The sequence below is a fragment of the Lissotriton helveticus genome, chromosome 5_1 (genome assembly GCF_964261635.1).
Source record: "Lissotriton helveticus chromosome 5_1, aLisHel1.1, whole genome shotgun sequence".
Lineage (NCBI taxonomy): Eukaryota > Metazoa > Chordata > Amphibia > Caudata > Salamandridae > Lissotriton > Lissotriton helveticus.
In genome coordinates this window covers 733,782,368-733,800,625 of record NC_136065.1, presented here as the reverse complement: position 1 = coordinate 733,800,625, position 18,258 = coordinate 733,782,368, and the positions used below count along the sequence as shown (strand labels likewise).

Sequence of the window (18,258 nt, the reverse complement as noted above, 5' to 3'; positions counted from 1 at the left end):
CGTAGTGAGTTGTCCTCCCTCCATCGTAAGCTGCGCTATCCACCTGTCCCTCTGCTCCCGCTTATCTAACCATGCCAGCAGTTTACCTGCCTTGTCCCCTACATCATAAATTTTATGTCACGTGTTTGCAAGTTGCTGTCTGGCCATTTCCATCAGATATTCCTTGTGTCGGCGCTGTGCATTCTGCAAGTTGCCGGATGCATCAGGGGTTGGGTCAGTAGTGTGTTATGCCTCTGTAACAATCACCTCAGATTCTAAAGCTTGTAGTTCCGACTGTCTTTCTCACTTATGAGTTACAATGGAGACTATTGCCTGTCCTCTGAGAACTGTCTTATATGCCTCACATAAAGTGACAGAGGAGGTTACAGAACCAACGTTATCATGAAAGTAATGCTTTGTCACCTTTTTAAGTTCCCTTCTAATCTTGGGATTGTGGAGATATCCAGGGCGTATTGGATAAGTCTGATGCCTTTTCTGCTGGTGATGTACATAGCTAACCATCAGTGGGGAGTGGTCAGATATGCCTCTTGGTTTGATTTCTACACTGCTAATATTACAAAGGCTACCCAGCGATCCCATGAAGTAATCAATTCTGGTGAGGCTGTTGTGAACACTGGAGTGATAGGTAAATTGTTGCTCAAAGGGTTGATACTTCCTCCAAATGTCCACCAATCCCATAGCTGCCATAAAGATTCCCAAACGGGACGTTCCCGATATCTTTGCTCTGAGAGGGAATCTGTCCATTGAGTCATCAGCCACTGAACTAAAGTCTCCCCCAAGGATCATCTCCCCCTCTTGCAGTCCCAGTAAAAATGCACTAAGATCTGGGAGGGCCATTGCCTGTAATGCTGGAGGTATGTAAACAGAAACAATATTAAGAGCTCTCCCTTCCCACTGTGCATGTATGGCGGCAAATCTACCTGCATCATCAGTTTTAACTTTGCTGAAAATTAAGAGGAACTGCTTTACCCATATACCAACCCCTCTAGAGCCTGAAGTAAATTCTGAGTGAGCCATCATTTTATAGCCCCATCTATCCATAGCTTTAGTAGATGTGCCTGTGAGGTGTACCTCCTGAAGTAGTACCACTGCTGCGCCTCCCCTTTTTATGCATTGTAGAACCAGTTCTCGTTTGATTTTATCACCTAGCCCTCGTACATTCCACATGAGTATGGACAGGGATGGGATCACTGCATCGGAGCCCCCCTGCGAGCTAGCGAGTGAGTCGTCCCCCATTAGCATATGCAAAGGTGCTATAACTGTAAGTGACTTGTCTTATATTAAGACTAATGTGTGTTTCTGTGAGTAGTGGCATCGCACAACAATATTCATAACTGCTCATCGCATAAACATTAAACAAAAAACATGTACAAATTCCCCCTCCATCCCCCCTCCCTGCCTCCCTGCCTTGCAGACTTGAAACTGCCCGCCACCCCAACTCAGCAGAGCGCTTAGTACCCCAACCCTGAAACTTCGAGAGCATGTATCTGTAGGGGTAGAAAAGTCCAAGGAGGACCAGTCACCCCTCCAGTCCTTTAGTCCCGAGCTTTTAAGAAATCCATTGTCGTTAACACAAGGAGGTAGGTCCTGACTGGCAACTATGTGTGTTTCTCCTAATCAGAAAGAAAAAGAAATGGGGAGATACTTCCCTTGCGCGTGCACATCTCAGTCCCCGGAGTCCTTGTGTATATGTGCATCCTCCCCCTCTTCCTGTTCGACTTCCTCCGGATCGCCGTCCTTGTCCAGTTGTTTTCGCCTCCTTCCCAGTCGTTCTGACCTCTCCGTCGGCCCCCACCCCTCAAGCCAGTCGTGTGCTTCTTCTGGCGTGTCGAAAAACCAAGTTTTTTTGTCTGCTGCTACTCTGAGTCTTGCTGGAAAGAGCATAGTATACGGCAGTTCACGGGACCTTAATGTCTGTTTCTCTTCAAGAAAGCTTCTGCAGCGCGCCGCGACCGCTGCTGTGTAATCCGGGAAGAATGAGATCTCTGAGTTTTGTATCCGTATAGGCGGTGCCACCCGCGCCGTTTGGAGTATAGCGTCTCTGTCCCGAAAATTAAATAGACGTGCTAGTACCGACCGCGGGGGAGCTCCTGGTCTCGGGCGCCCTCCTGGTACCCTGTGGGCCCGCTCCACCAAGAAGAAGGCCGAGAGGCCCTTAGGTTGCAGTTTGGTCTTTATGAGATCTTCAACGTAGAGGTCCATGGCAGGTCCCCCTCAGATTCTGGCAGCCCAATTATTCGAACGTTATTACGGCGGGAGCGCCCTTCCTGCTAACATGCTTACTATTGTGCGTGGTTCCGTAGTGAGTTGTCCTCCCTCCATTGTAAGCTGCACTATGCACCTGTCCCTCTGCTCCCGCATATCTAACCATGTCAGCAGTTTACCTGCCTTGTCCCCTACATCATAAATTTTATGTCGTGTGTTTGCAAGTTGCTGTCTGGCCATTTCCGTCAGATATTCCTTGTGTCGGCGCTGTGCATTCTGCAAGTTAAGGGACGCATCAGAGGTTGGGTCAGTAGTGTGTTGTGCCTCTGCAACAATCACCTCAGATTCTAAAGCTTGAGGTTCCAACTGTCTTTCTCACTTATGAGTTACAATGGAGGCTATTGCCTGTCCTCTGAGTACTGTCTTATATGCCTCCCATAAAGTGACAGAGGAGGTTGCAGAACCAACGTTATCATGAAAGTAATGCTTTCTCACCTTTTTAAGTTCCCTTCTAATCTTGGGATTGTGGAGATATCCAGGGCGTAGTGGATAAGTCCCACGCCTTTTCTGCTGGTGATGTACGTAGCTAACCATCAGTGGGGAGTGGTCAGATATGCCCCTTGGTTTGATTTCTACACTGCTAATATTACAAAGGCTACCCAGCGATCCCATGAACTAATCAATTCTGGTGAGGCTGTTGTGAACACTGGAGTGATAGGTAAATTGTTGCTAAAAGGGGTGATACTTCCTCCAAATGTCCACCAATCACATAGCTGCCCTAAAACATCCCAAACGGGAAGTTCCCGATATCTTTGCTCTCAGAGGAAATCTGTCCATTGAGTCATCAGCCACTGAATTAAATTCTCCCCCAAGGATATTCTCCCCCTCTGGCTATCCCAGTAAAAATGCACTAAGATCTGTGAGGGCCATTGCCTATAATGCTGGAGGTATGTAAATAGAAACAATATTAAGAGGTCTCCCTTCCCACTGTGCATGTATGGCGGCAAATCTACCTGCATCATCAGTTTTAACTTTGCTGACAATTAAGGGGAACTGCTTTACCCATATACCAACCCCTCTAGAGCCTGAAGTAAATTCTGAGTGAGCCATCATTTTATAGCCCCATCTATCCATAGCTTTAGTAGATGTGCCCGTGAGGTGTGTCTCCTGAAGTAGTACCACTGCTGCGCCTCCCCTTTTTATGTATTGTAGAACCAGTCCTCGTTTGATTTTATCGCCTAGCCCTCGTACATTCCACGTGAGTATGGACAGGGATGGTATCACTGCATCAGAGCACCCCTGCGAGCTAGCTAGTGAGTCGTCCCCCATTGGCATATGCAAAGGTGCTAGAACTGTAAGTGACTTGTCTTATATTAAGACTAATGTGTGTTTCTGTGAGCAGTGACATCGCGCAACAATATTCATAACTGCTCATCGCTTAAACATTAAACAAAAAACATGTACAAATTCCCCCCTCCATCCCCCCTCGCTGCCTCCCTGCCTTGCAGACTTGAAACTACCCGCCACCCCAACTCAGCAGAGCGCTTAGTACCCCAACCCTGAAACTTCGAGAGCATGTATGTGTAGGGGTGGGAAAGTCCAAGGAGGACTAGTCCCCCCCCTGTCCCTTAGTCCCGAGCTATCAAGAAATCCATTGTCGTTAACACAAGGAGGTAGGTCCTGACTGGCAACTATGTGTGTTTCTCCTAATCAGAAAGAAAAAAAAATGGGGAGATACTTCCCATGCGCGTGCACATCTCAGTGCCGGGAGTCCTTGTGTATATGTGCATCCTCCCCCACTTCCTGTTCGACTTCCTTCGGATCACCGTCCTTGTCCTTGTCCAGTTGTTTTCACCTCCTTCCCAGTCGTTCTGACCTCAATCCAGTCGTGTGCTTCTTCTGGCGTGTCGAAAAACCAAGCTTTTTTGTCTGCTACTACTCTGAGTCTTGCTGGAAAGAGCATAGTATACGGCAGTTCATGGGACCTTAATGTCTTTTTCACTTCAAGAAAGCTTCTGCGGCGCGCCGCAACCGCCGCTGTGTAATCCGGGAAGAATGAGATCTCTGAGTTTTGTATCCGTATAGGCGGTGCCACCCGCGCCGTTTGGAGTATAGCTTCTCTGTCCCAAAAATTAAATAGACGTGCTAGTACCGGCCGCGGGGGAGCTCCTGGTCTCTGTCGCCCTCCTGGTACCCTCTGGGCCCGCTCCACCAAGAAGAAGGCCAAGAGGCCCTTAGGTTGAAGTTTGGTCTTTATGAGATCTTCAACGTAGAGGTCCATGGCAGGTCCCCCCTCGGATTCTGGCAGCCCAATTATTCGAACGTTATTACGGCAGGAGCGCCTTTCCTGCTCGTCCATTTTCGCCACCATATGCCTGTTGTCCTCTAGTTGCGTCACTCTCTTAATCAGGAGTGTAGTGTCCTTAGTGAGGGATGTCGTCACGTGTTCTACTTCAGTTACCCTTGTCGACATTTTCTGAAGATCTGCTCGTAGGAATGTGACGTCTGTTGATATTGTACCCACCGTGCTCTGCACCTGGTGGAGTGTCGCCATTACGTCTTCAAGGGTTACTTTATAGCCTCCGTCCCCCTCCGTGCTCTTAGTCCCAGCCCCCTTTTGGTCCGGCAATGGGGGAAAATCCTTGGCAAACGCAAAATTATCAATTTTGCCTTGTTGGCGCGCAGTTGCCTCTGCCACTCATTGTGGAAATAACATTTTTTCCAATTCTTCACAGTACTGCCACTGATTCGTCGCGGACTGTTATGGACTGTCTAGTGTGTAGGCCGATGCCAATGGACCTCCGCGTCCACTCCGAACGTTCCTGTGGCCCAGATCGCATGCTTTGAGTACTTTTCTTTTATTTTGCTGTTTATGTTGCGCCCCAATTAAGAATGCCTTCTATTGGCACTGCTGCGCGTCTCAGTGTAACACTGCGTTGATTAACGGACCTTCCCTTCCATTAACCATGCAAAAAATGGGGGGGGATATCATGCGTGCCGTCGTTTTTTCCAGGCACTTTGTAATTCCTCTGCCACATTCTGGGGTATCTCTGACTGCCGCTCACCCCCGGCTCCTAGGAGCGTGCACCGTACTGCATGGTTGCAAATTGGCGTTCCACTGCAGTGGCGTTGTGGCTCCCAGTGGCAGGGGTCCTTCTCCCTCTATTAGTCCCCTCTGACACCGTTGGCGCGCTGTTGAATGCACCCCAGTCTTGCTCCCCGAGCCTTCCTGCCTAGAGCCGTCTGAGATGGGTGTGCCGTATATGTCACCATTTATTTGGGCACCTTACAGTTCCAGGGAGCCTGCCCCTCCTCCTCGCTTACTGGTGCTCTTTTCGCCATCACCGAAGCTCTCACCAGCGGCTGTGGCAGTGTATGGAGAGCTATGATGGTCCACAGCCTGTTGTGGAGACCCCCAATCGCGCTGCTCCTAGGCCCCACGCCCCGCCGGTCTTCACTCCTGCCGGTCGGTGCCTTTAGTACCGGGGGTGGAGGGGGTGGTGGGGGGGATTGCTCCTCACGCCGTCACTCCCCTATGCAGGCGGACTCCGTCAGTGCTGCCAACGGGCACCTCCGGCGTTTCCTCTCACCTCTGAGCGACCTTAGACTGGGATCATCAGGGTCTGCTTCACCTCCGCAATGTAAGTGACAGCTCTGGGACGATATATGGAACGGATGTATGCCCGGATTTATGGAGGGAGTCGGTCTCACCCTCGGAGCTCCTCTATGGTGCGACCATCTTGGTTGGCTGCAAACCACACCCCCATTATCACATATTTTTGCTGTTACATTCTATTCTTAGTAAGACTACAAGATCACATTTGCGCCATTGCAATTCAGAGACTGAAGTACATGAAATAATGAAACATTGAACTTTTCATAAAAGGTGGCCTTACTGGTACTTACAGATATTTGGAAGCATTGTGGATTTTTCGGAAATATGCAATTTTTTACCTGTGTAAATGAACAGTGGATGTCCTTCGATCATGTAGAGACGGTGTCCGTACCAGTAAATGACCAGAGCAACTGATTTTACCCTGAAATAAAATAAAATAACAGAATTAATGTCTACCACAGTTTTTGAACACACACTGATCTTTTTAAAACACGTTTTAAAAAGATATAGGATACTGGTTCCACATATTCTCTTGTGTATTGGATGTGAGATAATTAGCCCTGTGACTGAATCACAAGTGTAGCAATGCACTTGACCCTGGCCGCACAAATTGAATTAAACATTCCAACAAAATCATACAATGTTAACCAATGTTATAAACTTGTAATATGCTTTTACTGATACATTCATAAGTCCAATATCATTATGATATTTTTATTCTCTGCGGATTCTTCTCCACGAATGCATATTCATGATTTCTGATACATAGATTTACTTCAGTAACAGCATGTAAAATATTAACACAACTTGTTTTCAATGATCAATATATGAACAGAATCCATATTCTCTCGAAGATGTTCCCAATGCATTTAGGGATAAACGATCCCTTCTTCAGGGGTGCAGAAAACATAATCAATAAATCAACATATTAACAAATACAGGAAGGAACTGGTTCATCAAGTTACACAGTAGTAGTGAAATTGGACTTATGAATGTATCAGTAAGAGCATGTTACAAGTTTATAACATTGGTTAACATTGTATGATTTTTTTGGAATGTTTAATTCAAGCTGTCCGGCCACGGTCAAGTGCATTACTACACTTGTGATTTAGTCAGTAGTTTATATGAGGCAGGCAACCTCATTCCTGACCTGCACACTACACTTACAGCAGTATTGACAATCATTTAATTACTACCAAATATTAAGCAAAAATTGAGGAGTGCACAATAATCAACATTACATAATTAACCTTGTACCACATCATTCTAACATTTAGTAAATCATTGCTCGGGTGTATCCAGAAAAATTTAGAAAAAAAGTCACATGATTTGTAGGAAAACCAAAATACTTCTCATCTAAATCTACATCCAAATACCCCTGAAGAAATATATGACCAAAACCTACCCACCACTCTGACACTGATGACAATCTGCCCATGCATCATCAATCATTCCATGGGAGCTATAGTCCTGCTTATCATGAATGGTAAGGAGACTCTTGAATCCCAAAGACACCTACATACTTTGCACTGGTTCCAGTCTCATTTAATCACCCCAAGCAAAATAAGAAACCCTCAGCTTAGAGACCAATTTTAATGGCAATGAAAATGCTAGTGATAAGCCTTGGCAGCTAGTGATTTTAGAGTAACAAGAGATATGGTGACATTTAGAAAACAAATAGCATGCAATAATGTAGCTCTGTGGGAGAAAAAGATTAGGTCACTTTTCAGTCAACCTTTAATTATAGGTGTCATGGTAGTGATCAACAATGAGGGTTTTTCAGGATGTTTATTAAGGAAAATGTGTTTTCAACTTTTTCATGCTGTTCAGAGGGGTACAGGGCAAGCAGGAGCTGCTGGGGTCAACCATGGGGGTTGAGGCCTTTTACTACTGATGTCCCGGGGCCCAACCTAGTATCACTCAGCCTGAGTACCCTTTCAGCACTTGGCTCTTAGTTATAGAATGGGCCAAGCAGTCCAAGGCTTCTCAGAGGGGGGAATAGAAACAGGGGCTGAGCACAGGCTCACAACTCAAAATAGGTTCAATAGCGGCAGAAATAAATGATTTTCCATTCAATTATGACAAAAGTATTATTTATATACAAATACAAAATGTAATACACAAGCAATGCACACAGATCTCTGAGGCCATGGCTCTGGTGTTAAATGGCAGTTCAGTAAGTCCCACCTCCCTCTTACCAACGGCTATTCCCCATTCACTATAGGCAACAATGAGGTTAGACCCCATTAACAATCTGAGTCTCAGGTGTCCTATTTTGAGTCTGAAAAGTAAAAAATGTTCAAGCTATGAGGCGCTATCTGGTGGACAAGTTCTCCTGGGGACTTCCAACCCATAGCTAGGTCTTTCCTGCACCTGCAGGGATTGTCCGACCAAAGTCTTAGAGAGAATCTCTCTCGGGGGCATGATGGCAGCTGCAACAGCTACCTCAGTTGAGTATCACACATGCAGCTCTGGAGGGGATGCAACTGGGTGTCCTCAGTGCTCCTCTGATGCAACTGTATGTCTCCTTTGGTCCTCCCCTAAAGGCGGGGGATTCATCTGTGGTTTCCTGCACCAATCCTCAGTCAGGGCCCCAAACTCCATTCGTCACCACGGCAGCCTCTACTCACCAAAAAGACATCCACCAGTCTGTGCTGCTTGTCTTCCTCCGATGGCCCCCTCTGGCATATGGGGCCACACCTGCTCTTCACTTGGGCAATGGCCCGATTGGTACAGCAGCAGGTTCCTCATCAGATCGGCCCCGTTTGGCATAAGGGGTCAACGATTCAAACCATACAGGCTCGATCAGCATGACAATCTTCATGGTAGTCCCCTCTGGCATCCAGGGTCACCAATTCACACCGCAGCCAAGGCTATCTGCGCCATAGATCTTACCACCAGGGCTTTAAGTGGGAAAAAAAACTAGGGTGTCTCACAAAGGGGCGTTGCCGATGCAATTAAGGGTGTGGCTTAAAAGCAATTAAACAAAAAAATCTGTGCTTAGCATAATGTGCCACCCAACTGATATTTTAGTGCTTCTGTCATTCCCTCAACATATATAATACAAGTAACATTACACCTACAAGAAGCCAGGACTATTGGCTTTGTCATTGGTTGTTTGTTGCATAAAGTTGTGTATAATATTGAAAATATTGCCGCTATTCTGGTAGAGGTTGTGGCTTAATGCTCGAGCTGCCGACTTAGGAGATGGGTTTCGAGTGTTGGTCAGCATAACATCCTGTGATTCTAGGCAAATCAATTAATCTCCCCATGCATTCCAAAAACAAGAAATGAATCAACTTTAAAAGCATGAACGTGTGCTTTCGAATGATTTTGAAAACCCATCTCGTGTTTGTAGACTGGCCACCTTTCTTTACTAAATAGAGTGCAGCTGTCGGACTGATTGTTTGCCTTTTGAAAGTATTTATGTTATATGCAGCCCTTGACGGGCGCTGTGATTAACATAAATATTTTCAAAAGGCCCACAATCAGCCCTGCAGCTGAGCTCTAATTCGAAAAGAAAGGCAGCAAGTGCAGGAGCATTTTCTGCCTTTTGGCGCACAAACGCTCTCCAGTGATGTGCTGTGTGTGCGTGCTACACATAGCAATGTGCACTCGCACATTACAGGGAACAGTGGTCACTGATTTAAACCTGCACATCTGTAATGAAACAATCAGTTCACAGCTCACTTCAAGGTGGCCCTCCGCTGGTGAATGGGGGTGGGTGACTCAAACCTGCACACTGGCAAAAACGCAATTGGTGCAACAGCTGTCTGCTCACACCTCGCCACTTGCCAGGACCCCCCACTGGACCTCGCTCACTTAGCTCTCCTCTTCCTCACAGGACTCACTGGTCTTGACATGCAAGCAGAAACTGGTGCTCCAGGCTCCAGGGGGCAGGTGATCTCGGATGTGCCTGGGTGATATCCCCTCACCCAACTTGGAGTTTGGCATGCCTTAGCCTCCAGCCTGGTCACAGACAAAAGACTTGCAAACCTTCCTCTCCTCACACAGCCTGTCTGGCTGAAGGGCAGTTGACAATTTTGGGGGCCTCGAGTTCCCCTTCTTATTCCATTTCCAGACCACAAATGTGATTTAGGATCTGTGTCTTTGCACTTTGTGGGGATCTACTTCCTTTTGAAGAGCTGTTCCCCTCTTCTCTGTCCTTCCTCTAGAAAGCAGGCATACAACACACATACACTACACGCTAGCTTGATGTAGGCCAAGGGTTAGTAAAGCACACAGCAGCAGAACTTTACATGAGTGAGCCCACAGACCCCACTCCAGTGACACAGGTAAAAAGGCCTGTCCACTTCTACTGATCGCTACATGGTATGCTGCCACAATTTTGCTCATGGTACTCAATTCAAGCTGAAAGTCAGTAGCCTTTCACTGCTATGAGGGTAATGCTTTGGGCACCACTGCTGGTAAAAAAAATATTGCAATCCGTGAGTCAGGCCCATGTCATGGTGCACATGCATGATCCATGTTCGCCCATTGTTAGAAATGGGGGTCTCTAGTTGGCAAAGATTTGCACCTTTGTCCAAGTATGGACCCTTCCTTCTAGTCAGGATAAGGGAGTTATGTTCCTAAAAAAACATTGCTCACCCCTTGGTAGCTTGGCACAAGCAGTCAGGCTTATCTTAGAAGCAGTGTGTAAAGCATTTGCACATAACCAACAGTAACACAGTGAAAGCACTACAAAAGGCACCACACCAGTTTAGCAAAATATCCAATATATTTATATACTCAAAACAAGACCAAAAATTATAAAGAATCCACACTACAGTACTTGAAAAATAGATACTTTGAAAGATGTCTTCTAAACTGTAGATATACCTAAAAAATACAATTCGTACGAGTCGGTAGCTCCGTCCGGGGCTAAAGCGATGCTGAAAACAACAGAGTCTAACAGTCCCAGCCGACCACGTCAATACGGGCCAGAAAAAGTGTGAACAGACTCTGTAACAGTACTTTTCTCGTTGCCGCTTACACAGAGGTGCGAGCCAGTCATGGTAACCGTCCCGGTTGTGTTGCAAAATGGAAGCGGTGCAGGAATCGCGGTGTTCTCTCGATGCGGCACAGGCAACGGCTCAGTGATGATTGTCCAGACGGTGTCGGTGAGACCAAGGCTAATGGTACAGGGCGAGACGTGCTCAATGCGGTGCTGGCAGATTGCAATGCAGGGGACAGAGACAGTTGGCGGCAGCTGGTGTCGGTTGGCCCAGCCGGCTGTGTGGGGCAAGGGTGTGCATTGTGAAACTTTAGGAACGGTTGCCCCAACCACGATGCAGTCACGGGTGTCGAGTCAGCAGCAGCAACAGCGTTGGTGAGACCAGGATGGCTAAGTGAAGTGGGGGGGTGCGGTGCCCACAGGTCAAGGTGCAAGCAGCAGCTCGGTGGCTGCGGTGTTGGTCGTCGATGTCTGTGAGACCAGGGTTGTGGTGTGTGATGTGGAGGGTACGGTCTGCGTTGCTGTCAGGACACAGAACCAGTGACTGAGTCGGTGACGGAGTCGGTTGCAGTTCCCTTCTCTGTGGCAACTGAAAAAGCATCTCCAGAAGCGGTACCCAGTGGTTGGTGAAGTCTTTGCAGTCCTTGAGACTTCAGAACAGGAGGCCAGCTCGATTTTAGGCCCTTGAAGATACTCAGCACAAGTAAAGAAAGTTCAGTTCAGTCCTTTCACTGCCCAAGGCAGAAGCAGCAACTGCAGACCAATCCAACAAAGCAACAACACAGCAAAGGGGCAGTACTCCTCCTGGCAGCTCTTCAAGCTCTTCTTCTTGGCAGGTCCCTTGATTCCAGCGAGTTCTAAAAGTCTGGGGTCTGGGCCTCTCTTTTTATACCCAAAAATCATTTGTTCTCTGCAGGCAGGCAGTGTCTTTACCCAGCCAAAACCTCCATTGTCAGTGTGAGCCCTGGCTCCAGACACACCACAGGGGGGCGGAGCCATCAATGTGGAAGGCAGGCACAGCTCTATTCAGGTGCAGGTGCTAATCCTCCCACCACTCCAAATGCCGACCAGGTCTATTCAGCCTAGCCCTGACTCATCAGGCTCTGTGGAGCCAGTGTCCCTCTCAAGCCCCTGTCATCCAAAGCCAGACATGTAATACACAAACCTAGCAGAGCAATACTGGATGGCTAAGCAAGAAAATACCTAATTCTAAAAGTAGTATTTTCAAACACAGAATGTAAAAATCATCCTCACTAAAAGATGCGTTGCAGTTCAGACATATCAATCTTTATTTTACTACCTTGTTTCCAGGGGTTCTTAAGATGTTATAAACAAACTCCCCATTCTTTCCTATGTGAGCAGGTAGCCTTGCAATAGTGAAAAATGAAATTGGCAGTATTTCACTATCAGGAAATGCCACACACATCAGGGCATGTCCTACTTTTCACATTCAATGCACCCTGCCCACAGGGGTACCTGGGGTCTACCATAGGGGTGACTAATATGTAGGAAAAGGGAAGGTTAGGGACTGGCAAGTCTGTGCACTCACCAAGTCGACATGGCAGTCCCAGAATGCACAAAGGCTCTGCAATGGCAGACCAGGGTTACATTTACAGGCTGCTTGTGTGTGTGTGTGTAGGTGGCACTATCCAGTGTTGCAGCCCACTAGCATCATTTGACTTACAGGCCCTGGCACACTCATTGCACTTTACTAGGGACTGACAAGTAAATCAATTATGCCAATCATGGAGACACCAATCCGTATCACAATTTACAACAGGAGAACCTGTACTGTAAAGCTGCTCAGCAGTGAGAAAGTGCGCAGAGACACTAAACAGCAAAAACAGATTCAAAACCGGGAGTTAAGAAAGCAAAAAGTCTTGGGAAACCCACCAAAAGATGCAAAGTCTAACACCCATGATAACAAAAATCAGCGCCAGGGATCCAGACATCATTGCATTTGAGGGCACTCAGTGCAGGGAAACATGGCCATCACCATGTGAGGGATTTTTCCATCTCTATTTGGAATGACTGGAGGATGAATTTTTCTAAAAAGGAGTGGATCGGATTTATGAAGGGAATTGGAATTTGAGGAAATAGTAAAGATGGAAGAAAGAGTGACCACAGAGTAGGAGGCAAACTATGGAGGCAGAATAGGATGCAAATGAATCAGAGCAGGAGAGAGAAACATTGCAGATGATGGCATGGGGAATGTAGAGGGAAAAGTTGCGGTGTGTCAGACAAGGTCAAGAATATACACAAAAGAAAGGTCAGTTGATTGAGATACAGGCAGAGTTAGGCACTGAGAAAGAAAGGCATTGGCATAGCTTACAGGTCTGACTTTGGCAATGATGCAGCACCATTGGCTCCACTCTGGTGTCAGGGGCGTTCAACACTGGTCCAAAAAGGCAGTTTACAGGTCAGATTTTCAGATTGTCCAACCTAATGGGAATTAGTTTCTTAGTCAGTGTTCATCCGGAAAATCTGGCATGAATGTGGACGAATACTAAACATTCCTGCTTTAGCTGGTTTAGACAACAAGGAATTCACAAAACATTTTACAGACTTTATGCTCTACTGTAAAGAGATAGACTCATATAATTGCATGAGTGGTAAATAAATGTGTTAGAAAATGTGTTAGAATTGAATTTTAATATTAACCCATGTAGAAAGGCAAGGAGGCCAATTATGAACATGGTGTGATGCATTCAAGTTGACACAGAGTGGTGAAAAACAATGACTAACACTCAGGTCACAGGGTTTCACTGCCATTGTCATATGATTGTTATTTAATAGGTCATGCACTAATATTATTAAATAATAAGTTAAAATTACTCATTCAGTAACATATCTCTGTGGGTTGATGCAGAGCCTCTGTTAAGTGTGTATGAGTAACTTCAAGGTCTCAGGTTCAGATCTTAGAAGGGACGAAGATGTCTTCCATTCTCAAAAGGACCACTGAGGTGGGTAATAAATGATAACGTTTGTTCTTTACTGCGCTATGAAACTGCAAAAACAATAAATAGTGTGGGTATGAAGTTGGAACTGGCTCTGGGGAAGTGGCAGACCAAAGGTCATGGTGCTTGAGGTACTGATTTTGAAGGCCATGTATAGTAGCGGTCGCTGGTTTGAACCAAGGTGATGGAGAAGTTGATATCCTCACAGTATACGTGAGACCTCCTCTGGGTCTGTTAGTTCTGTCTTGTCTTGGGATTTGGAAATCGGGGGGAAGGCACTGCTATGTGCGGGGCAAATGCTAGATTAAAGGCAAGAAAAGGTAGGGGCAGGAAAGCAGTGTGGGACACACAGGAGGAGAAAAGCGGGAAGATGAAGAAGGAGGGCAAGAAAAAAAAACAGAACTGGCAAAAATGAGAGAAAGGAAAGGCAAAAAAGAAAGAAGTGGCAGAAAGAGAGACAGAAGTGGTGAAGGGAAAGACAGAAGTTACTGAAAGAGGGACAGAATTGGCAAAAAGAGTTACAGAAGTGGCAAAAAGGGAAACAGAAAAAAGGGAGACAGAAGTGACGTTGCAGGTCCAAAAGAGCCTTGGTCAGAGGAATTGAGACCACCATCCAGGGGTAAGGATCAGACAGTCAGGCAGGGGCCAGGCAACCTCCTTTAATGGCGGATCCGCGGTGCAGTCGCTATTAAGAAGACTTGTGTCCGGGGGGGGGGAGACTAAGTGGTGGACTGGACTAGCAGTAGCACTGTAGCAGAACTGCGGGATGAGGTAATGGCAGTAATGTGGGGCAGGGCACGCAGGTTGAAAAGATTGGGGAAAGCCCAAAAGGAGGATAGGAAGAGAGACAGAAGTAACAAAAAGAGAGACAGAAGTGACAGAAAAAGAGAAAAAAGTGGCAAAAAGAGAGACAGAAAAAAAGAGTCAGAAGTGACGTTGAAGGCACAAAAAGACTCGGGGTCTTGGTCGCAAGACCTAGATAGGGGAGTGGAGAGGGGCGCAGGAGCCCCACCCAGCAGGGTTAAGTTATGCAGCAGAGAAAGGCTGATTATACTGCATGTTATGCAACCCCATAAGCCAAATTATGCAATATGTTACTAGTTATGTGTGAAGTTCTGAATTCAGACATTGTATATTAAAAAAACTTTGTAAGCTTCACAAGGTACAAATCAGAAAAGTAAAAAAAAATTGATGCTTCAGTGACCATTCGGAACAACAAGAAAATATACCTGCTCAGCAGGAACACTGCAGCAGCTTGGCAGCCGTACTGGGGACACCAATCCCGGCACGTCATCTCATCAGAGCTGAGCAGCGTTGTTCACTTCCCCTCCTCTGCAAGCCTCCTGATCTTATCCAACAAAGTTACTTCCATGAGATCCACCCCATCGTCCGTAGAGCTAGAGCCTCCGTATATTAGAGCCCCTGCCTCTAACACCCGAGCTCGAAATGCCAAAAGGCAGGATATCCTGTACCCTGTAATTTAAGTTGGGAATCATGCCTGCTTTTTTAGAGGTCAAGCTTTTCTAATTTAAGTGGCTAAGGCTGAACCTTCTGGGAAGTTGGCCTGGCATATGCTGTCCACTACTTTTAGTGGGCACCTTGCACCAGTCCAAACAACCCTCATTGATGATAGCTTTAAGACGACCTTTATTGAAAGCTATCCTAGTGGTAGCTATGGAGAGCAGCCTTCAGGCTAAGTCTTGAAGGAGTGTAAAGCAGCTTGGTTTACCAGATTATAACCTCTTGAATGTCTAAATGAAAGGAGAACCACACAAGGTATATATATATATATAAGATATGTATTTATTACTAAACACTCTCTAGTAATGTCTTTATGAGATTACAGAGCAAAGTACACACTTTAAGCAAAATAGAACTTCAGTAAATAGCACAATATACACTGAGCCCCAGGGGAGAACCAAACGATATATTAAGAAGTGGTATAAGAACCACAACTTGACTAGACACAAGACCTTGAGCCTGTAGAATCGCTGGTACCACCAGGAACCACCCAAGGTAGTGAGACAGGGGACCCACGGGGGACGCGTGCTGTGTGAGAACACAGACTCGAGACGCCATTAGCTTCTATAGGGAAAGTCGCTGTTGGAATATTAAAGATTAAGGACACTTAGGAGAGGACTTTGAGCAAACCCTTTTAGACTTAAGGGGTACTAGGGCCAACACCCACAGGAGCACTGGAGTACTCGAGTTACCTCACCCATGGAAGCCGGGTGCATAGGTGTCAAATGGTGTCGGGAATCTGCGTTGATGTCAATGGCGATCTGCTGCAAATACCTGCTGCTGTGGAGGAGAAAAGTGTCCGGTGTGATCCAAGCCTGGATCGAAGATGTGAGGAACCTGAAAGCAAATGGGACAGAGTCTGGGTCACTTGCCAGTGACCAAGGGCACGATAGATGAATGCCCACCGATGTCGGGTGCTTCAGGTGCAAAGAGGTGAAGCTTGACTCTGCAGTCACGAGAACTAGGAGGTGTCGATGACAACCAGGAGCTGGATTCGAGCTGTCCCACGAAGGATGTCGAGTGCTGCGGCGTCGGTGCCCGGATTGGACCCAACAAGCCTAGGCAACGGCAACCCAACGCAGGAAGAGAAAAGATGCTTCGGTGTGGACCAGCAAGGTCCAGGGGACTCCCCAAGTAGTGGAGAGTGAGGACACATCACGGGCAACCAAGGTAGCCCAAGGAAAGTCAAAGTTTCTTTCTCAGGGACCCACCAATCGACGGACCAGGGTTTGCGAAGGTACCTCGAGCGAAAACACAAAAGGCCGGCTCACGGAACACTAGTGGAGTGTAGGCCAGCAATCTTCAGTGGAAAAGGTGCTCGGACCTGGGCTACAAGTAACCAAATTCACAGCCTCAATGAATGTCGAGAAGCAAATGCACTTGCAAATGTGCATGTTGTCCAGGGCTTCCAGTTCTACGGTAACCATGAGGGCTATGGGTCTCAACTTTGCTGGGGACTCAGGTCGGCTTTGGGGAAGTCTGAAAATCCACCTCCTGGTTGCAATTTCTTTGGAGTCCGGCGGGAGCTTCGGAGATGCAAACCGGTCAGATGCGTCTTTGGTGCCTGCCAAGCAGGGGAGTAACTCCTTTACTCTAAGGGAGATTCTTCAGTCATCCAGCGTCGTGCAGATCGTTGAAGTTCCAGGATTCAGTATCAGAGTTTTGTCCAGGTGTAATCTAAAGTCCTGTAGTCAGGGGTTCCTATCTTATACACAAGGAAGGGGTGGGGCAAACTCTGGGGACACACCTATGGGAGGGTTTGGAAAGAGGGGTGGTACACCCATTTCCTTTGTCAAGTTTCACGCCAGAGAAGTGCCTGGTAGCCCCTGCACCCCGGTTTGAACTGGGCTATGCACAGGGACACCAAATATGCCCCCAGTGCTGACTTCACAGCACTCTTGGAGTGCACTCACCTAGCCCCAATACACTAAAGCCTGTCTGGGAGGTGCCTGTGACAGGAAACCTACTGCCGAGGCCTCCCCTGCTTGTGTTTCATCCAGCAGCAGGAGGCCAGACTCGTGTCTGTGGCATCCAAATTTCTGATGCCAGGGTTCTTTTAAACTGGTAACGGGTGTACCTGTGTACGGTGCACAGACATAATATCGACTCCAAAATATCGTCTGGACAGAATATCGAGTTTTAAATATCATTTGGAGAAAATATCGACTAGACAGAATATCGACAGCCAAAATATCGTTTTTAAGGTAAGTGAAGTAATATCGACTGTAAATAATATAGACAGTGAAAATATCCAAGTATATAATCTAGATAGTAAAAAATATAGTTTTTTAAATAATATTTAATTATTTATAGTGTGTTTATGTTATAATATGTGTGAAAAGTGTCAATTTATTTTATTATTTTTTTTAATTAATTATTTTTTTAATTATTGTGTAATTTAATTCTGTAGCGGGTTGTGGGTTTATAGGGGAATAGGGTGGGAAGTAATTTAATTATAATTAATTAAATATGTAAATTTATTAATTGGTAGTAATAATTAATTAATTGGTAATTAAATAATATATGTTAATTATTTAAAATTTAATTGGTAATTAATTTTATTTAATTGATTAATTGCTAATTATGTCAATTAAAATAATTTATTTTCTCTAGCGGGTTGTGGGTTTATAGGGGAATAGGGTGGGAAGTAATTTAATCATAATTAATTAAATATGTAAATTTATTAATTGGTAGTAATAATTAATTAATTGGTAATTAAATAATATATGTTAATTATTTAAAATTTAATTGGTAATTAATTTTATTTAATTGATTAATTGCTAATTATGTCAATTAAAATAATGTATTTTCTCTAGCGGGTTGTGGGTTTATAGGGGAATAGGGTGGGAAGTAATTTAATTATAATTAATTAAATATGTTAATTTAATAATTGGTAGTAATATTTAATTAATTGTTAATTAAAAAATGTTTGTTAATTAATTAAAATGTAATTGGTAATTAATTTTATTTAATTGATTAATTGCTAATTATGTTAAATGAAAGGG

The 18,258-nt window shown here is 45.6% G+C and overlaps 1 protein-coding gene across 1 annotated transcript in view; it reads right to left on the bottom strand.

Moving 5' to 3' along the window:
- The window catches only part of MYPN (myopalladin), a 2,138,596-nt gene that overhangs the window by 611,852 nt on the left and 1,508,486 nt on the right, over window positions 1-18,258 (bottom strand). Inside the window, exon 15 of the mRNA XM_078643205.1 lies at window positions 6,160-6,242. Coding sequence (XP_078499331.1) covers window positions 6,160-6,242 — 83 coding nt within the window. The remainder of the gene's footprint in view (window positions 1-6,159; window positions 6,243-18,258) is intronic.